At 34.2% G+C, this 27,485-nt stretch overlaps 1 protein-coding gene across 2 annotated transcripts; it reads right to left on the minus strand.

The window, feature by feature from the left end:
* Positions 1–481: 481 nt before the first annotated feature.
* On the minus strand, positions 482–27,038 carry wgn (Tumor necrosis factor receptor superfamily member wengen). Of its 2 annotated transcripts, none has more exons than XM_018515106.1 (5): positions 26,972–27,038; positions 15,352–15,858; positions 14,339–14,519; positions 8,516–8,644; positions 482–954 (listed from the first exon to the last, which is right to left on the minus strand). In XM_018515106.1, the coding sequence occupies exons 2-5, from the start codon at positions 15,853–15,855 to the stop codon at positions 746–748; spliced, it is 1,023 nt and encodes a 340-aa protein (XP_018370608.1). In that variant the 5' UTR covers positions 15,856–15,858; positions 26,972–27,038; the 3' UTR covers positions 482–745. The 2 variants fall into 2 exon arrangements, with proteins under 2 accessions (XP_018370608.1, XP_018370607.1); XM_018515105.1 differs by lacking the exon at positions 26,972–27,038 and adding an exon at positions 25,305–25,748.
* Between the last annotated feature and the right edge of the window lie 447 nt (positions 27,039–27,485).

The following is a 27,485-nucleotide window of genomic DNA, read 5'->3' on the forward strand; positions in this document are numbered from 1 at the left end:
TAATATTACAAAATAGACGTAGCTCGACTTAATGCTTAGCTCCTGTTCCTCCGAATGTGCTGAATTCTTCGTCAAAGATGGACGAATTGAAGACAGTCAACAGAATTCTGATCTGCAAGACTGTCTTCGGAATTATACTAGAAAATTTTATAATTTTCACTTATTTCGACGAGAACATCTCCAGAAATTTTCCCACGAGTTTCTTCTCGCGAGGCTGACTTAATCTGAAAACGCTTGAGAAGCGCAAAATCGATTCTGTCAGATCCTTATTAGATCCTTGTTGGAGCTCATCGAGAGAATCCGGAAGGAGGTACAGATTATAGCTCATTCGGATATCTTTCGTGCAAAATGACTCCAAGGCCGGTATTCATAGTCGATTCTTACATTTAAGAATCTTAAGTACAGTCTTAAAATGATCTGAATCACAAATCAAGAGAGCTGCATTAGCGTCTTAAAACATTACTTTTAAGATGATCTTAAAATAAGAACGAATTATGATTACCAGCCTAAATTTATGAAAAAACGCACGACTTCTATATAGCAAGTCTAAGGGTGATATTCATAGTCCGTTCTTATTTTAATACCGTCTTAAGTAATGTTTTAAAATACTAATACAGCTCTCTCTGATTGATTCACGACATTTTGAGACTGTACTTAAGACGGTCTTAAATATAAGATCCGACTATGAATACCGCCTTAAGAGTGCGTTTCGTTCAAAAGGATCTTCCTGACTGCGGATCCCCGATCAATCGCCCTGATTCATCTTGTGACTGAGAATGGTCTCGATGTTACGTTGAATCCGTGCGATTTGCGATCGCTTACTTCTCGGTGTCGTTGTGCCCCCCTCTTCGATGTACAAGTTGCCGGTCGCTGTCTCCGGCCAGCCAGCCGCCGCCGCTGTAGCCGTCGTCGTCGTCGCCGCCGTCGCCACCACCGGAGTCTCCCGTTTCCGGTCTGCAAGCAGAGTAAACGAATCTTCACCGTCCCCGTTGGTCAAGTGCGAGCGAAGTGAGAAGAAGCTCATCGTTTTAAAACGCAGAGGTTTTGTCGCAAACGCGATTTGAGACAATATTTTTATATAGAGTAATAATTTTTTATTCGGTTGTGTACAGAGATATTTCGCGTCTCTTTTATTTATTTACAACTGATTTGATTCAAGCGGATTAATGTTACTCGAACTCGAAGAATTTTTCGAGAAAAAAAAAGAAGAGACTCAATAAGCAAGAATTAACATTTCGAAACATTTCAGCAACATTGCAACAATGTTGTAACGCATGATGACGTATTTAAAGTTGAAACGCGTGACTTTGTTATCGATTAATCTATTTATCAGTTTATTAACTTTGTAATGTAAAAAACTGTAGAAAGAGAAAGAAGGGGGAAGATAAGAAAAACATTATTAGAAGAGATATACCAAGAGAGAGGCCATGAAGCTAAAATAAAAGACTTAGTATTTTTGCGTGAAAATTGTGCAAAACAGCAAGAAAATTATGATATTAATAAGATATTAGTGTAAACTAGCGCAAGAATGAAAGTAGAATAAAAAAATCATGATGTGTGAAGGATAAGAAACACACACAAATGTACACAAAAAAAAGACTATTCTTAAATCAATCATAATATACTCATATATATATATGAGTAAGATTAAAATATTTTTGCTTATATTAAGCAAAAATATTGTAATCTTGTTTTAAAAATTTTAATCTTGAATTTATATTGATATAAGATTTTTAATTGAGCAAGTATTGAATTAAGTGCAAAGTAATACTTGCATCAAAACAAATTTAATTAAATCGAGATTGATACCTTTAAAACAAGATTAATTATAATATTTTTGCTTATATATGAGTATATTATGGTTGATTTAAGAAGTCTTTTTTCTGTGTATAACAGTATCTTTAATTAAAAATGATTTGTTATCTTCGTTCGTTTAGGATCCTTCAAAAACTCGAAATGATTAAAACGTGATCCGCGGCGAGGCTCGAGGGAAGGTACACGCGTCGTCGTATTTCGGGAGCACCATGTACATCGCGTTACGCTTCCGGTAGCGCGGCAGGTCCACATATAAATACAACTTCCGAGGCGTGGGAGCGCAATGAAATATTTCGGCCGAGGGAAAAGATCCCGCGTGCGCCCGTCTCGCTTTCCGGCCGAGAGCGTGGCGTATATTGACGCGCCGCGCCGCGCCGCGCCGGCCGCTGCTAAAATTGGCGACGGATTGATTTTCGGGCTCACGCTCGCGCGGCTTACGCGCGTCAAACTCGAAAGTGCAACAACAAGGCGACGCGCAGTGCCGAACTCGGTTAGAACTGTAGATATTACAAGAGCGATTCTTTTATTTCAGTGAATACCGATAACCAAGTTTTCCTTTTGGCTACCTTCCCTTTTTCACCGAAATCATTTATCGTTCAATGAACGCCCGGTAATTCTGGGCATTAGAATTCTAGATTACAAGAGTAGTGCAAGCGATCGCTATTTTTTATCTGTATAATCTCGGTTCTTGTCTATAGTTCTTTGTTGGATTGCAGAAATAATTGGCTGCGTTGAACAAAAAGAACAGCTTTGAAATTGTTGTATAAAGATTCCTTAATGTGATTAATGTGTTCTTTTCCTTAGTTCCTTACGAATCTAAATGTACAGGGTGGGCCATCTATTGGTACGTTTTTAAAAATGCGATCAAATGAGCATACATTGATATTTTTTATTAATTTTTTTTAGAGGGAGCCACATGAACGAAATCGTTTTTCAAATTGCAATGCTCGTTTCAATGCAAATTAACTTTAATTTCAATTGAATTTACTCTTTATATTTTTCTTGTTGCACACTGAGAAAAATTTCTGGTTGAAAATGGATAAGCCAAAAGAGCGGCCATATATATTAGAATTTTGGTTATCTTAACTAGAATTATAATAGATTCAACTGGAAAATTCTGGTCCATTTTTGATCAGAATTAATGACTCTTTTTTCAACATACAACGGAAAGAATGATTTTACTAAAAATTTATTTTCAAGATTTGAAAATAATTTTGTTGAACTACCAAAATAATTATGTATAATAGAATGCGTTAATAACAATGCTGCGAAAAGTTTTTAAACACTCTAGCTAGCTTGAGCGTCCTATACGTAATTATTTTGACAAAATTATTTTCAAATCTGTATCTAGTTAAATTTTTAAACACTTCAATAAAGTAAATCTAGAAATCGGACATGTATAACCTATGTATACTTAAACAAAATTTAATATTGTTAACCTCAAATTTTTTTATTACAATATTATAATTTAATTATATTTAAAGATTACAATTTAATTATAATATTATATTTGAAAAAATATTTGCACGATTAATAATAATATAAACAAATAAAGTTTTGTATAAATATCCAGACATAGGTACACATCCTGTCACTAGGACACTTACTTTAGGATCGTTTTTTCCGTGTAAGAATTAAAAAAAGACAAAGAGTAAGTTGAACTGAGATTAAAGTTAATCTACATTGAAATGGACATAAATCCGGCAGCACTGAAAGCCCTTAAATGGCCCTTAATTGTGAGCCGGTATAGAGAACTTGTACCAGAGCGATTTACCCTTAGGCAAAATTGCAATGTGATGCCACAGTGGAAAATTCCAACAGTGACGATTCTACAGCAATAATAGACCTGTTCTTTGTCACTGAACTAAAATTTTCTTTCTCGCCAAACTTTAAATATATCGTTTTCATTTCAACAATGAGCATACACTAGTTACGTCACAAAAGAACAGACCTAAAGTATCAAAAACTTCGTTAAAATATCAGGATTACATTTCTCTTTTCTTTTGTTCTCGTTTAAGTTTCTCTAGTTCTCTATTGTGGACTTTTTGACTTGCCTTTTTAAGTTCTCTGTTTCTGATATTTACATGCTAGCATGTGTAACGATGGCTATTTTTACACGTTTTTTTCAATTGGAGATGCAAATTTTTTAAACAACTTTTTGATAAATATAGTAAATTTCCACATATATTTTTTTAATATACATATATTTCATCTGCATAAGACTTTCTAGTTTTGAACATTTGTTTAACTATTATATTTATTGTCTTCTATTCACCTTCATGCAGATGAATGTCAAAGTTTTAAAAGAAATGAGTGATTCATTTTTATAGTATATTAAATACAAGAAAATTGTACTGTCTAAACTTTTGGAGCGGAATCTCAATCTAAAGAGTGAATATTAAGTCAGTGTTGAAAAAAAGTAGCTTAATCTGCAATTTTAAAAAAACGATATTTATAATCGCGTTTCTTATATCTAAAACTGTCTTGATGAGAATAGTTTTAAGATGTCACGAACCAATAAGAGAACCAGCGCATATTAATATCTTGAAACATTACTTAAGACTATGATTACTGAATTAGGAGTGAGATTTCACTCTTTGACGTAGGACGTACATCATTCTAAAAGTTTTTACTCTACACAATTTGATATTTATTTAAAATTTTTTTATTTCTTTTAAAATCCTGGCAGCTGATAATATCCTATCAAACAAACTAACGTTATTTATTATCATTTAATAACAATTAACGTTAGCTTAAATTATTTGTTAGGATATAGATAAAATAGAAGAAAGTAAATACAGGTTATATATATATATATATATATACACACACACGTATACATATATTTAAATTTCATATTTAATTCATACGTGAGAAACTTCTTCACCGAGTTATATATTGAATATACAATATTTAATTCATTACGTATCTATCTTTTTCACAGTCTCGCCCATTTATTGACCATCATTACGCATACTGAGGCCGAACGATGGACTGAACTTTTCTCTCACGCGTGCGAGCGTGGGCCTTGTAATCTCTAATAAGCTCGACTTTCCGGCAGAGAATAGCAAACAATCTCGCTTGAAAAAACACTTGGACCATTTACCATACTATCTTGTAAACCGTGCTTATTATTCACAAACCCGCCGGCGCTGACGCGACTTTGGCGCGCGCTAAAGTTAGAGCGCGGCGTGCGGCGGCCGAATCGCGCTGCGCGGATGAATGAAGGCAGATAAACGCCCGAACGGTTCGAACAATCGCGTCATTTTGTTTTCGCGCACGGATAAATAATTCTCTCGCGGCGAGAGTGCAGCGTACAGCGAGTCTCATCCCGTCTCGTCTGTTTTAAGGTCCGTCCGTCTACCGCAGACAGCCGCCCGTCTCCCAAAATACCGCGACGCGGCGCGATTCGAACGCGTGCGAAAATCCGCATTCTGACGTAACGCACGTGCGCGTTTTCCCCCGTGGCCCGTGGCGATCTTCGCAATTTATCACGCGTGCTGATGCGATAGATATTACAGAAGCACGCGGCTTTGCTCGATTTCGGCGAAGCTCGAAGGTCGGAACTGAACACGTCTCGGAAATTTCCAGGACAATTTATAAAGACACAAGCCTGACGCGCGTTTTCAATTTTATGAAAGAACGCATCCGGGGTTTAATTCTGCACACATCGAAATTCTTTAAAAAAGACTGTCTTCAGTTTCCGTTACACACAAAGTTAAAAATTTTAATTTATTCAAAAAATTAAAATTACTGGATTGAGAAAGAAGTTGGATCACAGTGATTGATGATGCGTCGATTTATATTCTAAGAAGTAGAGAAAGAGTTCTATGTTTACATAGAACGTGTAACAACACGAAAAGAATAATTTTGAAATATCTAAAAATTTATCTATATATATGTTAAATAATACTAAATTTTAATAAATATTTGTTTAAGTAGTAAATAAATATTTACCAAATAAAAACACGTATTTATTAAATACAAAACTAATTTGATTTAACCTATCATTTTTCTAATTTATAAATTCACTAGTAGTTCGCAAATCACAAACATAAAATACAAGAAGCATTTAGCCACGCGCAGGATATTTTTTGCGAATGTCATATACTTAAAATTCTTACGTAAAGGATACAAATTATAGACGTTTCGGCCTATCAGGCTATCTTCAGTATACAATATAAATAATATAAAAATAGTTCGCAGTCATAAGATTATAAAAGAATTGAAATAAATATAAGATCGTTTCAACTTTTCAATATAAAAGCTTCTTATTTGTATGAATAAAAGCATGGAAAAAAAAATTTTTTTTCGACAACTTACACAAGCGTAGATTGTAATCAAACAAAAATTTATTGTTAATTTATTCTTTTAAACTTATGACTAAAAATCATTGATTTTTTGTTTATTTCAATTCTTTTAATCTTATGACTGCAAACTATTTTTCTATTATTTATATTGTATACTGAAGATGGCCTGAAACGTCTATAATTTGTATCTTTTACGTAAGAATTTTAAATATATGACATTCGCAAAAAAACATCCTACGCGTGGCTGAATGCTCCTTGTATTTTATGTCTGTCATTTTTTTATTGAGCAAATACTTATTTACTGTAAATAAATGTTTAGTTGACACTATCCAAATAAGTATTTATTAAAAATTAGAATATTTTTTCTCAGTGTAGGTGCATATCCATCTCCCTGTATTCGAGACTCTCGTTCACTCCATGACAAATATGCGAAACGTGATGTTACGTATTATGCAAATATCGCGTATCGTAGCGGAAACGAACGTGTAAAAGAATAATGCGTTGAATGAAAGTTCGATAATGAGCCACGTGCCAATTAAGTATGTATGTCAACACGGAACCTCTTCTCCCTCCCGTCATATATAATCTGGCACGCATAAAAACCTGCGTAGCGGAAGATACGTTCTAATGTCTTGAATATATCGCGCCCACACTCACTTATACATTGTACAAGTATAACAGATTATTTCGGATCATCTTGATTTTATCATCAATCTAAGATTCCAATCGACTTGACCGATTACAAGCTGATAGATCGACCTAATACTAAAACACTTGATCTACAATAAGTGCAATGATCTTTAACTTTCTATTCTAGTGTATCTTTTAACACAGTGTACATTTTAGAGTTTAGATGTGCCTTCCAATAAGCGACACAATTAAGGATCATTACATTCTCGTTGTTTGCCAATGTTAAACAAAGATGACATGATTACTGTGTCGCTTATTTGGAAGGCACATCTAAACTCTAAAATCTCTAAATTATGACGTTTTTTCCGGCAAAATATATTTCCGACTGCTTTAAACCGTGATTCCTACACGGAAAGAATGTTTTTTTTTGTGCTGTAGTATCTAAAAATTTAGCTAGATAAAATCTGAAAATAATTTTGTTGAACCATTAAAATAATTATGTAGGGCGTTCAAATTGATTGCTAGAGTATAAAGATTTTTTACAACATTGCTCTCATCATACTTGAATTTCCTACACAATTATATTAATAGTTGAACAAAATTATTATCAGATCTGTATCTAACTAGATTTTTAGATACTTCAATAAAATCGTTCTTTCTTTGTATTATAGACCAGGTCTAATACTTAAGCGGCGTGTTCCCCGCCCCTGCCTCCAAAGAGAAAAAAAGAAACAAAGACTTCCGGCGTGCTGACAACCGGACGGTACTTCACAATCACCCCGTGTGAAACGCGCGCGCGCGTGTGAAGCTCATTCAAGTGCGGTGCGAGTTAAGCGAATTTATTGTGTGCTTGAGATTGTCAGCCGTCCCCCGCGCGATCGTACCCGTCCATTTGTCGTCCGGTCCCCCTCCCTCCCGGTCTTCCTTTCGGCGCACAAAATGATCATTGCGAACGTGCACGCAACTACATCTTACACGGCCGCGCGCAATGGAAGTGCTGATTGCAAAAGCGACGAGCAATATGTAACGACGCAGACCGAATTTTACGTCTCGATTTTACTCTCGTGCCTGTCGAGGTTGAGAAACGTGCCCGCTCATATTATAAATATTTCTCATGCAATTCGATGACGTTGACTTTTCAAGTAAAATAAACGAGTACTTGAAATATTTGAAAATAAATCTATTTATGTATAATATTTCATTTGTAGGAAGTTTAAATTCTTTGTTTAAATGAGAGAAGAGATTTGCGTTTCAACACATAATGTAAAATTAAATAAAATTAGTTATATAAAATTTAGTTATATAACGTTATGATAATAGATAAATAAACAACAATAAACGAAATTCGACTAATATTTTAATATACACGAACAATAAGTAGAAATAAGCTTATTTTGTCAAAACTGGATTTTAAGGCTTAATAATATTTCTGCACGATTATAAACATATTTCTTCAATTAAAAAATAGCTTATATATTTGAAATAATTTAGACATTTAAAAATAAACGGGCATGTTTAGTTTTATAAGTATAATAATCGATTATATGTAACTTTTTATTTTTGACGGTATATATTTCGAATATGTGTATGGACGTAAGTGGTATCTTCACCGTCAAGCACTGTCGAGTATTCGACCTCTATCTAAACGTATATCAACCGCTTAGAGAAGAGTGACGACCAACTCTCACAGGTGGTAACGTCAAGTAGTCGTCGTCGCAAAGATTTATAGCCACAAACAGAGGTCTTAAAATTCTGCTTACCTAAAAGCTTCTCGAGATACTGACATCTGGTTTCGGGATCACCTGGATTCATCGGTGCTCCTGCGACCAACTCGGCCAGCTCAGCCTTCACCATCAGGTTCAACCTGGCTGAGATTTCCTCGAGACCCGCTGCAACAAAAATGATAACCCAGTCAGCGATGTGCTACGTACTTTTAAATCCGTCAAATCGTTCTCTTTTTATAAATACTATAAATATTCTTCAAACAATATAAATTCTTCTCAGACAGTTTCGTGAATATTATCTAATCAAAGAAGGTATATATTGTTTTAAATATCTTACAAATGTAACTTTTATTTTGTGTATTGTAAATTTAATATGTAGCGTAATTTTATAAATGTTCTATATATGCATACTTTTATAATTTTAAAACTATAAAGTGTACTTATTAATTGGGCTCAAAAAATTTTACTTTAAATCAGAGTTAGATTTTACAATTATCAAAACAATAATTAAAAATTTTGAAAATATCTTTGTCATAAAAGTGCAAAATTAAAGTTTAAATTAAAACTATAAGTTAACAATGATTTTCGATTACACACAAAATACATTTACTTATCATCCAAATAAAAATACTAATTTATAGTTTTTCATATAAAATTATAACAATTTTGGAATAAATCATTCAAATAATTCAATCAAATTATAAAAATTACGTAAATATTAAAAATAATTATAGTCTAAAATATAAATTTTTTTATATAGAAGATTTTCTCATTGAATCAATTAAAAATAATTTATCTATTAATATATTAATTAAATATTTCGTCTATATTTATCTCTGTTGAGATATAATGTGTAGATTAATATACACTGAGAGAAAAATGTTTCGTATTTGTAACTATAATTACATATTACTATTATGATTATTACTGCTATTATAATAATAATAGTAACTATATATATATAGTTCTAGCAACAAATGTATATAGTTGGCAACCTAAAATGACTATAATTATAGTCATTTTAGGTTGCTAACTACATATTTGTTGCTAGAACTATATACATACATAGTTACTGTTATTATTATTATAGCAGTAATCATCATAATTATAGTAATATATATAATTATAGTAACAAATACAAAACATTTTTCTCTCAGTGTACACATGTGCAAATTAGACGGCGTCATCCGAATAAAATCCCTCGACAACGTAAACATGCATTTGCAGCGCGCATTGCATCAAAACGAGTGCAGTCGATGCGGAATGCGTCGAGGACGTCTGTGGAATGCGGCCCGATTTTCTCCGTAGCCCTATGGTGTATACGTTCGGTTCCCCTAATGGCTTCCGACTCGAGTAGTATCCCCATAAGTCCTCGACCCCTCTTGCTTCTCCGACCGCCATTCCTAATCAGAAGCACCGGGTGGGCCGACCGTCAGCCGCAATCAAACGGTACCGATTACACACGCATACCGAGCGTCCGTTTCACAGTTGCCAATCATGTTCATTTTACGAAAGTATAGGCGCGAAAATAACGCCATTTTTCACTCCTTCTCTATGGTGTATATCAATAAAATCGATTTCTCGAAGTCTCTATACATATATATAAACATATACAGTTTATACGCTGAATGCTGGACAAATAAAATAAAGACTAAAAAATCAGATGTGTGTGTGTGCTTTTATTTTTATTTATTTTTTAACTCTAGAATGCAATGCTTTCACATTTTTTTCCAAATTATATATATTATATTTCAATTAGTTTATTAAAATAAAATTCTTAAGTATATTTTTTTAAAGAATATATTTATTCTATATTTTTAAAAATAAAATTTTATCACAAGTGAATTTTTAGCGTAATCTAATATACTTTTAACAGCTCCGACTGAAGCATATAGTTTACGTTACAGATCTTTTTTTCAAGGAAGAGTTTCTCTCATCTCCGTTTGTCGAATATTCGTATTTACCTATATTAATTCATTTATCTGCTCGTGAAATGTGAACTTCTTTTCAGATAAATATTTTCTGAAAAATGAATAAAAAGTAGCGAAAAAAATAAAAAAAAGAGTATAACGCTCTCTCCTGCTGTTGTTTGGAGAGGGTAGCGACTACAACTCGCTTTGATAATACGATCTTCCAGCGACAATGCAATGACATGTGTTACAAAATGTGATCAAACTTACAGGTAGGATGCAGCAATTGTTTTTATTAATATTAGACTTACAGTACAATGTACATAAATCGCTCGCACGCGCGGACACGCGATTATACCGTGTGTAATTAGTATTAATTAACTATGTACATAATTCGCGAGCAATAAATATTAATGGAATTGCAATTACAATAAAATCCAACGGATTTCGCGTGCAACACGCTAGAAGTAGCCTCGAAATGTTATTTTTATATAAGAATGTCTTTCCGAAACGCAGAACGAGGATGTTTGAGATTCGTTCTGCAAAATATTAATGTTTTAAATAATTTTTTATAATTTTCGTTTCTCGCAATCCCATTTCTCTTTGTTTTCTATTTGTGCATCGCCAACCGCGCTGTACTCTCATTCGTCTTGTTCGGTTCTTATTTGTTTTTAATGACGCTAATTTTGTCTTGAAATATAGCATCCTGTTAAGGTCCTTAATTTGAAAAGAAAAATAAAAAAAAAACAATTCGCCCTCGAGTATTTTTCACGTTGCCGACACGCCGTTACGACGCGCGGCGTGAGTTTCGCCGAAAGTGTAGATTTAAAAGGCGATACACGCGCGCGCACCCGCCGGACGGACGAGAGGCTTCATTCATACGGCGTTCATTAACGAAACGTGGCTGAATCGGTTCCCACAAACGTACACGCGATACGTACTGCGATACGTCGGCTCGTAGAAGAAGAGGCGAAAAGAAAAAGAAGGAGTGAGAAGAAGAGGCGTACACAGCGACGACGGGGAGAGTTCCTGCGAGGAGTTCTGCGTACTGTTCGAGCAGGAGTTTTGCGTTATGCAAATGCAGATAGTAACGTCGTATACACGTGCAACATGCCGTCGAGTGTCTGCAAGAGTTGTTACGCGATTCCTTACGTGAGCTGCGATATACATATGGATTAAATACGGTGTCTGCCGAAAAAAGACGCATTTTTTTTCTCAGACAACTTTGGCTAATATCCAATTCTATCGATGTAAATTAAATTATTTAATCTTGATTTAATTTACCGTCTAATTTTTATAAAAAATGATTTAAAAAAAAAATAAGAAGTTAAACCGAGATTCAAGTTAATCTATACGTTGATAAAATTGGATGTAAGGAAGGGGGGGGTCTCTAAAATTGAAACTTTAATTCAAATTTAATTTGTATAGATTTTAACATATATATATATATATATATATATATATATATATATATATATGTGATAACAGATTCTGAAAATTAATTTTCCTTCTTTATGATATCAAGATATTCTCTAAATTCTTTTGAGTGGAATTTCACTCTAAAAAGCGAAAATTGAGCCACTCTTGAAAAAGAGAGTATAATTATAATATATTCTAAACAGATACAGGAGAATTTTCTTTCAAACAAATTTTAGAAATAACGCAAAAAACATTTAGCAACATAGATATTTGACTAGTCATTGTTCTATTTTTTTTTATTTTTGATGATGTTTTTATATTACTAATTTAAGAAATTTTCTTGAATACAAAGTTGAAATTATACAAAGTAATTCCCAGAGCGAATGGATTTAAATCGGAAAAACTGAAAGATTAACTCGCTCTATAATTCAATTTCTTATATCAAGTATATGAATGAATAAACGGAATTATGAATGAAACAAGCTACACTCCCCTCTTTCTTTTTTCCATTTTCATTAGTAAAAATCACACGATGAAATATATTTAATTGCAGAACTATTTTTCGCCTTTTAAAATAAATTTTAATTTTAATACGATTACATAAGAAAATTAAATATTCGGTGTTTCGGTATCTTAAAAAACGTTTTACGAAGCTCCACTCGAAAGCAGCCCATAGAGAGTCAGCTCATCGTTACCGTTAATCGATTCGCACTCGAGGAACAATCGTTACTTATATTTTGGGGTGTAGCAAACGCGGAACGATAACGACGCGACGGCGTAGGCGACGTTACGCGCTGGACGTTGGTTGGGGAACGTCATATCCGGGCGCGGTAGGTCGATCCAAGGTGAGGAGCGGCCGTGATCGGCCCTCTAATGAAGAAAATCCCGCCATGCATTTTAAGGGACTTTGTCTCTCTCTCTCTCTCTCTCCCTCCCTCCCTCCCTCTTTCTCTTTTTCTCCCCCCTCCTTCTCTCTGTCTGTCTCTGTCTCTCTCTTTCTGTCTCTCACCGGCCTGCATGTGTATGTATACGTGCACCTGTATTCTTTCCGCTGACATCCCGACAACGCGGCTCCCTTTGCTTCGCGAGATATGGATCCTTTCCCTTCTCCATCTCCGAAGGAGGTATCGCGGATGCATAGCGATCGATTAAGGTAGAAGCATAAATTCTTGTTTAACGCATATTGAAGCATAAGAAAATTAATCAAGCAGATTCTTTTCTTTTATGAAAAGAAAGAAAATGAAGGATTTTAATTGGTTTATATTCTTATTCATTGTGCGTTATACGTTATGTAAGACTCGGTTTCCGCCCTTATTTTGATTAGGTGACGCGTTCAAAAGATGATCAGGCACACGATTAAAAATTAAAACCGGTAAAAATTATAGATACCGGTAATGAATTATTCAAGATTTTGCGGAGAAGAAACTAATACAACACACAAGCAACATTGCTGCGATGTTTGCAGTGTTACTGCAATATTGCTTAAACGTTGCAGTGCACTGGAAAAAAGTCGAAATATTCGCAAGCAAATGTTATACATGTGACATTTTCTTCGATATTCATTGATTATAAAAAATGATGACGAAATATAAGTATTTCTGTGAAACGTATCTTATTAATAATACTTCATTAATAAAAAATAAAATAGGTTTATTTAGAAATAAAATTTTATTTTCGCTGTATTCATCCTTAAATAAGGATGACTTATTTCAGTAAAATAAACATTATTGGAAAGTCGCCGATACTGACATAGGTCTCTTAAAGTGACACCCCTTATTTCTCAGAAACTAATTATTGTTGATACTACTTTATTAATACTAATAAAATCATGATCTGTTTAGCTAATTAAAGAAATACAAACTCATAATTCATATATTTGTGGCTTATTTCTATACCAAATCAGCTAAAAACCAATTCTATGAATCCGAGAAGAAAATTCTTACGGTGTTCTTTTGCAAATTGCGTAATTAAAATAATAGTGACTGTATTATTGATAATATTATGTCATTTTAAATGTTTATAGTTTCATAAATTAGTTTTCTTTATAGAATAGAATATATCTTTATTTATAAAATAGGAATGTTGGTATTATTGCCTACTATGTCAGTTTTGGAGCCCATTTTGTCAGACGCTCATTTTTGTATAACTTACGAAAAACTTAATTATTGCAAAATTGCAAACAGTATTATAAAAATTGCTTTTTATAATAACTATCTGATAGAAGATACTTTTTACTTTGTATTTATGTTTTTGAAGTAGTATTTTTACCTTTTGTTTAAGAAATATTGTCTAAAAACAAAATGGTATGTCGGTGTATCGGTGACCTTCCTTTATAATTCACAAATAAATATTTGTCTTTTTAAAAGCTATTTTTTTCAGTGTATTGTTGTAATATTGCTAGACTAATCTGTGCTGTATAAAGACCGTCGACGATTAGAATATTCGAAGAATGCGATGAATTCGAGTTTTGAAGAAATAATTGTTTCGATTTATTCTACGTTATATATTATTTCTTTTAATATTCTCTTACCCGGCTCGAAGTTCCTCTTCATCCGCCGCCATTGCCTCGCGTATACGATAGCCGAGCATCCTGCTACCAGGAAGAATACTATGCAGGCGCATACTGCAAGGACCAGAGCACCAGTCTGCCAGTCCCACGGTAGATTGTCTTCGACCGTTGATTTTCTCCTCTCCCGAGGATCATACGCCGTCTGCGTCATAAAGTCAGCGTGTTACGACCGGAACACAGATCTTTGTATAAAGCCGATTCTACATTAGTTGCAAGCTGTTACGAATGTTAGCAATCCGAAGCTTGCATTTTGAAATCAATGCTAACTCATATTGGCTGTCGCAACAAACTTGCGATCAGCTTGCAACTAATGTAAAACCGGCTTAACACATAATGCATAAAGTATAAAAAAATCAACCAAGCCTTTTATTTCATGGAGTCTTTTATTTCATGGAAAGGAAATAAAAGACATTGATCGATTCATTTTCTTTCTCTTTCAAAAAAATTATTTAACTGCACCATGATAAGGTTTATTTCTTATTATTTACTTTCGAAACACGGCACGGAATGCAATCGACTTTGTCAATGCGATTCTACGTTGCATAGTAAATAGAGCGAAAGCAATATGGCCAGCTTTCGCCGACTCGAAACGCACACTGATTGTTTTACGCTTATTAATGGGAGATTGATTTTCTTGGTATGTTGGAGAAACTAATCTATTGTTCCGATGCGTTAATCAAGAATTAATTGACTTAAAAGTCAATTGATAATAAGTTAATTGTGTCTTTTATATAACATATATTAAATAAGCCTCACAGAGTTCACTAATTGTATTACAGACATTTTGACATCAGCACCGGAGGGTTAATATTATACTATTTTCCATGGAATTAGTCACAAAATCCTTTCTCGATTCTATATTCCTGCCTATACAAGTTTTTCTATCGATTAAAATTAGATGATTAAAATGGAAACTATAACTAATATTATGGGCTCAAAGACTTAAAAATTCCGTAAAACTAATTCGAAATTACTTTCGATTCCTGCGAGGCGGAGACCGGCTCCTTGTCGCCTTCACGACCGGGGTTGATGAGATTATCGGCTTCCACGAAGGGCCGTTCTTTCGTCCTCTCTTCAGAGAACCGCAGGAACGCGTTCGAGGTAACGGTCCCATCGTCATCGCCGGCTCGCGAGGGCCTCTTCCTGGCCGTCGACGACAGGAAGGACCAGTCGAGTTCGAGGGCTGACAGTGGGCCGCATATCGCGTCCTTGTGAATCACACATGGACTCAAGGTGAACTCGGGGGCGCATCGAGTGCACGGCCAGCACGAGGCGCGTTCGGTGGACCAGAACTCCAAGCCGGGCCTACAAATTGGATGCTGCTGCTGCTGCGACTGTGGCGGCGGCTGCTGCTGTGGCTGCGGCTGTGGTTGCTGAGCGCCGGATGTTGCGGCTCCGGGGGCGGCGGAGGACTCGCACAGGCCGACGAATATCGACACCAGGGTCAACAGCAACCCGGGACAGGATTCCCTCGGCATTACCTGCGATCATTATTATGCACCAAGTTGGTCAGGGCGCGATTGATCATCGATAAATCTCTTTCTCTTTCTTTTGCTATCTCAACGCGTTATGATATTTGTATCTCCGTGTAGAAATCGTGAGGATTTCTGTTTTGTTTGATAAAAATTAAAGCCCGATTCTACCATTGTAAGATTTGAATCTCGGTTTCAATTTATTCTTTATCTTCTTCTAATTTTAAGAATTAGAAAAAGATAATTAGTAAGTTAAATCGAGATTAAAGTTAAGTTACATTGGTAAAAACGGGCGTAAATCGGTTGTATATTTAATTGTGACTTAAATTCATCAGTATAATTAATCGATTTGGTTCTGTTTGATAAGATTCATGTGTGTTGATTTACTCTGAGTATTTATTTGTAATGCACAATATTTTCATTACATAGAAAGAACGATTTTGTTAAAATGTTAAAAATAAAAATTCTAATAAAAATTTAGCTAGATACAGATCTGAAAATAATTTTGTTAGACCATCATAATTACGTAGTAATTTTAAACATGATGAGCAATGCTGCAAAAAAGTTTTGATATTCTAGCAACCAGTTTGAACGTCTTACATAATTATTTTAATGTTTTCTGATAAAATTATTTTCACATCTGTATCTAACTAAACTTCTTTTAATCTCAATAAAAATGTCCTTTCTGTGTAGCGTGGGAAAAATTAATTTAAAGAGTTAATCTAAATCGCATTGCTCAAAATGAAGAAAGTAATCCATGTCATTTCAATCTATTTTTTGTATCGCGTATTTTTTTTTTTATATTCAGAAGAGTTTAAATTAAATAGAAAAGTTTCTGGACATAACCAATACTTTAATAAATAAAATATTATAATGAACGAATGAATAAATATTTATTCTTAACAAAGAAGTAAAGAATAATAGAATTATCTTTTGTAAGTAAAACAGCATTTTGATTTATATAAAATAATTAATTAATTTGTCATCAATTATTTTTAATTTATTGCTTTAAAATAGTCAAACTATTATCTCTCTTTTTGAGATTTTTTCCGCTAAGATCGAAAGTTTCAAACCGCGAAAAGCCGTCGATCTCACGTTCGCACGTCAACAACAAGCTTGTCATCTCTCCGTCGCGTTGCGAATGTAATAATGGAGAGTCGGCGATGTCGATCGCGGTCGATCGGCGTAATTCGAGCGTATAAAGCTGCTCTTTAGGCCGCAAAAGCGCTCGGACCGTTTCCACTTCCGGCTCGTTCGCGATGTAATTACATCCGCCGTTGAATCGCGATCTATCTACGTCATAGCTCGCGGCCAGCCGTCTACGCGCCTTCGTTTCCGCGCACGAGCGAGCGTGTATGCCGTTGCTATTGTGTGTGTAATTGTGTGTGTATGTGCGTACGATCGTGTGGCGACCATCGTGTGTGGGTGCCGAGTGCACGGAAAACCTTTACAATCTGCGGATTTTGTGTGATCCACAGTACATGGTACGCATCATGAGCTGCGTCCATCAACGCACTGTCTGTACGACAAAATTATCCCCGTATAATTAACGCCAGAACCGCGGGTCTAAATTAACCGTGATTCAAGATAAATCTAACTTTTTACGAGAGAAAGTTGTCATCGTCAAAATAAAATTACTTGTAACTATGATTATTTATGAAAAATCACAAAAATCTAAAGTTTCACTTGCAAATCCAAATAAACTGGAAAAGAAAAACTATCAGATGAGTTAAAAATGGCACAGTCGTGATTTAAGTGTTAATATACTCTGTTGTGGTGAAAATTCGACTTCAATGTATTTTAACTGTCGATGTGAAATATTTTAATTGTGAATTCAATTATAAGGAATGTTTATATGTTTATTATATACCTTTTGGAGAATTGATTGATAAGAATTACTGCAAGTGTAGCATTAAGGATTCATTGTTCACTATTGAAATATTTCAGTAAATTTTTTTGTCAAATAATATAATTTGAGAATAAATTGCTTAATTAATAAAATGTCGAGATACAACTTAATTCAAATTAATTTTATAAAACCAATGTGATACGGTGTAACATAATAAAAAATAGGTGCTTGTTGCAATTACAAATATAAATAAATTAAATTATAATTATTCTTGTTGAAACCAATGTCATTCATGTCACTTACTACAGAAAACTATTATAGAAAAAAAATTCACGCGTATTAAAAGTGAACCACTAAGAAAAAAAAAGAATTCAGAGTACTCAGTAAATTCAGCGTGCGTCAATCGACCGAAATAAGCGCGCACGCTATTTTTGTGGCTATAAATGCATCCGCCGAAAGTGTACGCAAACTTTTTCGTTATCTAACGGTGATCCGATAGCGAGCCTTTTCAATGGAAGAGGTCACTTTTCGTACTCGCGCAGAAAGGCAAGCGTTGTCTGAACCGAAGGCAAAAAGAACGGAAAAGAAAAAGAACGGAAGGACGTAGAATTTCTTAAATAAAAATTTGGACACCGTTAAACTTGATTGAGATCTGCCGTATGTGTTTCAAGTTAACTACAAAGAAACTTATATTTTATTATTTATCTTTTGTCGTTAGATATATTTATTTTACAGATTTTTTTATTATAGAAATAAAATAAACATAAATTTTATGCGATATTCACACAAAATGCAGTGTGTGTTGTTTTCGTGACAAGACATGCAAGAAATAAAACTTCGTCTAATAAAATGATCGCATATAGTAGTATTACGAAAGATTATCAGACTCAAAACTCCTGCTCACCCATTAATACTATCTCAGATTATGACATTAAAGGTGTAGAGAAAATATAAAATAAAAATTCTTCAAAAATATTAACATGGAAATATGTTTCAATAAACAACACTTACAATCGATAGAACCGACTGGTAAAATATACCGAAAATTCTTCTTTTATTTCGTTAATAATTAATAAAAACTATATATCTGGAAATAAACTATGCATAATCAAAAACGAAATAAACTATATTCACAGCTACGATAAATTGATAAATTAATTAATATATAAAGTATATAAGTACGATTTAATTTCGTCCCAAAATAAAAACTTAGTTTTCGGTATATCTTACACATTTATAATTTCTATCGATTACAAATATTGTTTAACTGAAAAATATTTAAATTCAAATATAAGTTGCAAGAATTTTTACTGCATACTTTTTTGCTTCTAACATTGCAACAAATCCGAGATGGTGTAGCGATGAGTAAACAGGAGTCTCAAGACGATCTTGAATATAAAATCAAACTATGAATATCGACCTAGAAGAATGGCACGTGATGTACCTATCATTAATACGCGCGAGAAACCTACATAAAGATACGCTCCTCGTCCATTTCAAATCGCCGCATGTCATATTTCTCCCGCGGGCACGCACATAAGTACGTACGTCCACGTACGTGCACGCAATCGCGCGATCAGAATGCAACGCGACACCCCGCGATTCGCTCGCTCTCGTGGGACTCCGGCCGCTCGTTCGTTGCAAATGCAATCTTCCGCCGCCGAGCTCATCTCTCCGTGATTAGGATGCCAATTGCACGCTTCGAAAACGATTACGGACACGAGTCGGTTGTCACGGTGAGGCAACAGCATCGCTCGTGTGCCTCACCGTGTGCGGGGGAGAGGCCTCGGCGAGACGGATTGTTCGCAACCTTGTTCGAATAAAGGAATCTCTAATAGAACACGGTCGAACTATGTACACTTTGAGTTTATCGCGAGATTCCTTAAAGTACTTTTGTTCGACGAAATTGTGATTTTGATTGAGTTATATAGAATCCGCGAAACGCTGAATTTTAGAAATAACGGAAATCGAATGATATCAATTTACAACGTACGTTTCTGATTGATCGTTTATTAAATGGTACTCTCGTCGCTGTCCCGTCGCAGTCGACAAATGGCTTAACACGGCCACATGTGTGCCTCTAATAATAGTAACTAAAAAACTGCCCTGACTACAGAGAATAAGGACCTAAACCGGTTTATACGTTCTTCAACCTTGCGTCTTATATCTCAGACGCGACGCTCTTTACGAGAAACGGATTTCTCGATCGCGTTCGACGTCGTAGAAATCAAATCTTTTCGACTGTGATTTATACAAGAACGAACGTGCTGAAGTATCGAAAGTTTTTGCTAAAGCATTCAAAAATTTGTCTAGATATAGATATAAAAATTAATTCCGTTAGACCATCAAAATAATTATGTAAGATGCTCAAACTGGTTGATATAATAGATATAATACAATATTATTAAGTACCTACAAAATAATTTTGATAGTCTAAAATTTGAAATTTTTCAGAAAAACTGTTCTTTTAGTGTACAAAATCAAAATAATTGTGTCAAGATTGTAATTCCAATAATTACCGATTATTATTAATTCAAAATAATTGAAATTTGTTTAATAAACGCGGCATAAAGATATTAAAAATAGTTACATTAATAAATTATATTGATAACATCAAGCATATTGATAACAACTACTAATTGATTATTCTGAAAAAAAACGTCACGTTTACCCATATAACACAATCGAGCCTATTTTTTCCAAAATATCTTCATCATTACCTCGCACACAATTTCAACCGATAATTCATAATCGCAGAATAAATGGAGCCACAACGTAACGGCAGTTTATAAATTTATCTGCAGGAAGAGGGGAATCCGCGACAGTGTTTTATGAGCAACGTCTGCCGAAGCGAAAGAATGCCGGCGCTTGATACGGCCGCACGTGTTCGCTTAATGACGCTAATAAGACGGTTCTTTCCCTCCCCGGAATGCGTGCAAACAGTTTTAAAGTGACGACTCGAATTACATTTATATTATGTCGTGGACAATGGCCGTTCATCAGCAGCACGCAATTACACATATATAACAAATATTAAATGTTGTAAAAACAGATGGACAAAAATTACGTTTTCCAACTTTCTGCAATTTGTTCTATTCTTTGAATTAAAAATTAAATTAAATATTTCTACTTAATAATCTTGATTCAATTAAATACAATAATTGAATTTTAATAACCAAACAATGTATATTTAACTTAAAAGTTAAGTATATTGCCATTAACAAATTTATAATAATTTCGCATAAAATATCCTGCGTTGGCTTCTCATGCTCTTTAATATTGAATTGTTTTAAGAGTTAAGTATACAAAGCTAAAAATACTTGTTTCTTATAAATGTATCAAATACGTTTTCAATTAAGCAGGAACTTGCAAATATTGATTTTAACTGTTAGTAACGATGAATACGATAGGCGAAATTCTTCTCGGAAGGCAATATGGTACACGTGCCTTGAAAATCGTTTACACCATGTTCGATTTGGAACGTCTTTACTACTTTTCCCACGTTCTCGTAAATAATACTCCCACCTGTTCGAACGAAAGGAAGTTCGAAAGAAAGTTCCGCTTTGATGTACCTTCATTCACGACAAATTCTCGGAATACTTGATTCCGAGGAATTTACGCGGCTGGATGAAGAGACTGGACTATATTTTATACCGTGCATACAGCAAGACCTTCAAGAGATGTCTTAAAGATGTTTAGAAGATGTCTTTTTACGTTTTAAAGAAGTTCCCAAGAAGTCCATTGGAATAAAATGTGCTGTGTGATAATAATAACAATATGCGATCTTCAAAACATTTACATGAGAATGTTTCCGCCGACGTAAATTTATTACAAATTTCTGTATTCGCTGGTACTTCTGAATTTTAAATGTGAAGTTAGCTGATATATCTCCCTTTTGAATTATCCGTAATATAAATGTTATTGTCCGTAATTTAAACATATTAAACGTTATTGATAATCCGAATATTTACAAAAATACTTTCATCATGCAGAATTTATATTGGCTGTGTTACAACAATAATTCTTTTTAACATTTAAATCCATTGAAAAAGTAAAGGCAAGAACTAACTATATTAAAAAATTATTAAGCATTCACTGAGTTGCTTTGTTTGCTGAATGACAGATGTTTTGTTGAACATTTTAATTTATAGACAATTATGATACGAATTTGGATATGAGAATATTAATTTAATTAAACAAGAGAAATCCTATATTCGGTCAAAGCGTATATTAGTACTTAAACATTTGTGTGTGAATTTATATACATATCTAATTCCGTAAATCGCATGCCGAAATCTTTTTCAGGCTTAAAACACAATTATGAACAAAAGCAGAGCAAAATCAATATTATTTATTAAATTAATAAGCAATTTAATAATTTTTGTTTCTAATAAGTATTTTTGTAAGAATATTAATAATCTGATATTATTGAATATCTTAATTCTGCGAATGATCTATTACGAAAAATATTTCAAAATCTGTTGTCTATGATTTATAGACGGTCCTCTTATAAATAAATAAATGCTACGGTGAATCATTTCAAGAGATTCCCAAAAAAATATTTTAAATCGGTAAACATCGAGAAAACACAGATGAGTTTTTCGAAAATTTTCCAAAAAAGATTGATAAATTCTCGTTATTGTTCATTTAATGCCATCGAAGAAACTACTGTCGAGATCCACCGATCAATCGTTAACGTCCCCAGTGATGTTTCTAATTTCAACTTTTGTCTATACAGTGGGCGAGTATCCGATCGGAACGGGACGTTCGTATGCTGGTTTATCTACGATCTTCGGTGGTGAAGAGGCACGATTCGACGGTGCTTTCGAGGAACTCATTGACGTGACTACCGTGACACGAGGACGTGGCTCGCACAACGCGGGAAACCTAAATACTTCGCGGACATGTCCGCGCCGACGGCGACAAAAGGCCGTTACACCGTGCCGACGTGAGAATGTATAAATGTGCGTTTAAGTAATGCGACGAGGGATCGTTTGAACCGTTTGTCGTAACGATTACACGTGACGAAAAACAAGAACTTTGAACCACATTAATTACAATAAATTTTTTTAAAAACACTCCTTAAAAAACGGAATATACATTATATATAATTGTTTTCATGTTGTATTTATATGAAAAATTTTCAATTGGTAATAATTTGCTTGTCTTCGAAAAAAGACGGTTAAAAATGATGATCACAGTCAAAATTTTAACAATTGAGATGTAAATATATTAAAAATATAATATACTTTAAGTTTTATAATTTAATATAATATAATTTATATAATAAAAGAAATTAAAATTCATGTAGCATATATATAGTTATAATTATATATATAATTTAATATAATTATGTAAACAAATATAATATTTATTAGACACGATGATAAAGAAATATCAAACATTTTAATAAGTAAAAAAAGACGGTTAAAAATGATGATCATAATCAAAATTTTAGAAAAGAGAGAGAAAGAAATGAAGAGATCTAATTAAATTCAGTTTAACCGAAAAATTTGCTACTGAGGTCGAGTTGTTAGCCCCAAGCTGTTCTCCGAGGCATAATGAAAATAAGTTGTTGGAGTATCCGCGGTACAAGTTTAGAACGAACGAAGTACAATCGTGCGAGATGGCGAATGGCAAGGACGAATTAAGCGGCAGTCTTTGCCTCCGGCCTTACGACGCGACGGGTATCGGCCGGTCCAGCGCGCACGAGGTTTATTTTCAAGCGAGATCTTCAATAAACATCGAAAAAATAGATCCACTTTAACGCGAGGATCCCGGCCACGTGTTTTATATACCGGCGTCGAAATCGATCGGAAATGTGAAGCGGAAATTTGTCAAGGGAGGGGCCACTGACTCGCCGCAAGCAAAATTTCTTTAAGGTCAAATATTGAATTATTATTTAAATGATTACATCGAAAAAGTATTATTTAAATGTATAATTTGCAATAAATTTATTTAAGGTTTTCAGCACATTAACACCTAATATGACGTCGGATCAAAGATTGAGAATTTGCTTGTCAATTATAATTTAATTTGTAATATTATTGCAGTAGTTTAATTGCGTTTGAAGAAGTGCGAAAAAATTTCGGCGCGCAATTTGAATAACTACAAAAATATAGTATATATGCATATATAGGATATAGATAATTCACTATGAATTATTTAGGCATTGAGAAGATCTAGCTTTGACCGTTATAGACTTGAATATACTTATACTTAGTATTTAATTTCATGTCGGTCTTAATAAAATCTTATTATAGTTTAAATGTATAATTCATAAAACGTTTTAATTAAAATTTAAAGTCATATTAAAATATAAAAAAAGAATAATATAATAGAATCTGTTTTATACCTATAGAAGTTTCTTAAATTAAAAAATATTATTGGAATATTAAAATTGTGATTAAACACTTTAGAAATATTAAAAATATATGTAACATTTTTTATAAATATTAAAAAAAAGAGAGACTCGAAGGGGGTTATAGTTTTCCTTGGATCCACCAGTGGTTATCGTTTTTTGACCAGAAATTGATCGTTCTGTTTACGTTGAGTGCAGATAGCGAGTTTAGCACGCGATGTATCATCTCGTGAGCGTGTCGTCGCACCTGTTTTCAACCGCCACGCGTTGATATCCCGCGCGCGTGGGTTTCAATGTGACTCGCGGATATCGTTCGGGGACGCGTCTGACCCGCGTGCAGTATCGCGAATTATGCGTTTTATTTACGATCCTTATGCGTCAGTTTAATAAAGTTTTACGCAATATTATATAATTATACGATTTGTAACAAAAGTCATTTTACATTAAATAATATGTTGTATAAATTCATATATATATATAAATGACATAAAATATTATGTCATTTATGTATGAATTTATACAACATATTTAATGTAAAATATGACCTATATGACACATTTAAAATGTAACAGAAAATCAAATATCCAAATCAATAAAAAGGGAAATGTAAGACTTATATATTTTGTTAATTAAATACTATAAACAATACTTGATGATTAGTTAGAATATTTTGGAAAAACGGTTTTAGTCTATACTCCTGAGAAGTATAATTTGTAGAATGATTGTTACTTTTCAAATTTTTCCGAGCAAACTGTATAATATGAATAAAATCATTAAAGGCCGTATTACGTGAGACGGTGAAAGTTTAAAAGAAAAAATAATGCAAAAAAGATATTATTACAAAAAGAAAAGAGAAAACAACGAAGGAACAAATGAAATATTAGTCAAACAATTCAATCGAATAATAAATAGTATAATAATCTATTTTTAATCAGAATACTAAAAATATTGTATTAATATTAAAATCTTTAAAGAAAATACGACAAAAATAAAAAAAAAACTCACGACGGAAAATTTTATTATTCCTCAGTAACGCAAGTTCGTATCGAGTACTCCAATTATTTTTTATGGGATTGAAAGATGAAATTTTAGATTTTATATGTATGAAATGTTGGATATATATACGCGACACATTTTCCCTCGCGGGAGACGTATCGTCGACGCGAGAGTACCCGCGATTTGTCGCACCGATCGAATTAGATCAACATCATCGTCGCGCGTTAGCTAGCACGGCTACATACTCACGCTGCCTTCGGTGGTGTCGCGTTTGTCATGATGTAATCCGAGGCGACGTAGCCGACGAAGAGGAAGAGAAGGTGGAGGAGAATAAGAAGGGGAAGGACGCGTCGTTGCAGCCCTAAGAAGTGACAATATCTCGCGTATCGTCACTGCATCGCGTGGACCACCGGGGGATGGTATCAGGCACTGTGTGTGTCAATAACCGACGTTTGTTGGCGAACCATCCGATTTTCCGACCGGAAGCAACGAGGGAGAGGAGAGAAGGAAAGAAAGCGAAATAAAGGAAACGATGGAAACGCGTGAGCGTCGCGACGCCGCTGTCACTCCTCGATGAATAACGACGACAAGGCGAGAGTACGATATCGCCAGGGTAAAACGGAGCATCGGAGTTTCTCGCCACGGTACACCGAACGCACGCAACACGCAAGAAAACGTGCGTACCATCGCGCGGTCGCGACGCGACTAGTTATACAGACTGATTTCCGCCCACGACCTAATCGCGGCGAGTCGGACGGATGGACGGACGGACGGACGGGAGAGAAAGAGAGAGGGAGCGTTTCGTTCGTTAGCGTGGAAAGAGATGGAGGAGGGAAAGAGAGAGGCAGAGGAAGGTGAAGAGGATATCGAGAGATGCAGGGACGTTTTATTGCCTAGGCCCGCGATCTAGGGCCCCTCTGTGATTTATTAGACGACCGAGAGAACTTCGCCTTCGCTTCCTCTCTTTCTCTCTCTCTCTCTCTCTCTCTCTCTCTTTTTCTATGCGGTTGCAAGAATTGTTACGTGGTTGAGAAAATTTAGGATAAATGTAGTTTTATAAGCGTCGCAATGAATACTGAATTATTAATAAATATTCCTTTTGTTTACTTATAAATTCTATTAAAATAAATTATTATATATATACGTACTTTATATACTTTTATTGTTTATGTATGTATAATAAAAGTGTATATATATAAATTATACAATTTGTAGACGCTTTATATTTTTAGCAAATTATATAAAGAAAAAGAATATATAGGAACGTTTTTATGGTTTTCATAGAAACATATCTATAAGAATATTTTTTATAGATACATTTCTATCAAAATTGCAATCATTATATAGTATAATTGATTATAGTATAATTATTGTATTATCTTGCAGTATTATTGTGAAGTAAAGTAAATTATCCAAGAGAAAAGAAATTATGTTCATATAAGAATCATGTCTAAAGAAATGAAGAAAGAAAGAAGATTTCCATGGTTTTTATATACGATTCCTTAAATAAAAATCCTTCTTATAATGAATAATTAAAAGTATATAAATCGAAACATACACAAATTTAATATTAATATATTTAATTTAACATTTTATCCTCAAATTTAATCTCTCAGAAAGATTGATAGAGTCGACGAGCATTGCTTTAATAATCAAGGCCTATTATACATGCAATGTGTTTTATTTATTTGTAACAAATGTGCTGTAGGGTTCATAAACGCGATAAAGCGGCCCTGACAAGAGACGGAGGAAGCAGCAAGATCATTGAGATCGGCACAGACTGGTTGATAGGAGAAGAAATTTTCTCCGGATAGAGAGGAAGAAAAGGGATTGTCGTGAGATCCGCGCGAGGGGGACTGAAGAGGTCCGACAGGTTCTGCGCCGTTCTCCGTTCTTATGTCGATCTCCTCTCTTACCTGAGATGATTAAACTCGCGAGAGATAACGGCCTCGGAGCGCGGAGTGGTCCAGCGCGCGTCCTCCCATCCTCTCCTAACTCGGTCCCCCTGCATTCCACGGTGGTATTAACCCTAGAGCCGAGCGGAGAAGCGACTGGTTGACTGGTCGCTTCTCGATTACCTGTAAGACCTGTAACATAGACGGAGAAAGAAGAATTGTTGTTAATTTGACAAAGCATCCTGCATTATATACAATGAGTGCAAAAAGTATTTGTACAGAGAAAATATCTTTTAAAAAAACTTTATTTTTAAAAAGTAAATATTCTCCAGGGAGAAATGAGTCATCGAATTGATGTTGAATCATGATTTCAACACCAATTTTACGTCGATTCGACATTTAATTGATGATCATTTCTTGTTGTGTAATTAACAATTTATTTATAAAGAATAAAATAGACAGTATGTTTCTTAAAATTATATATACCAAAAAGATGTGTATTAATTATAGAAAATATATCATCTGAAAAATAAGC

Source organism: Trachymyrmex cornetzi, unplaced genomic scaffold (assembly GCF_001594075.2).
Source record: "Trachymyrmex cornetzi isolate Tcor2-1 unplaced genomic scaffold, Tcor1.1 scaffold57, whole genome shotgun sequence".
NCBI lineage: Eukaryota > Metazoa > Arthropoda > Insecta > Hymenoptera > Formicidae > Trachymyrmex > Trachymyrmex cornetzi.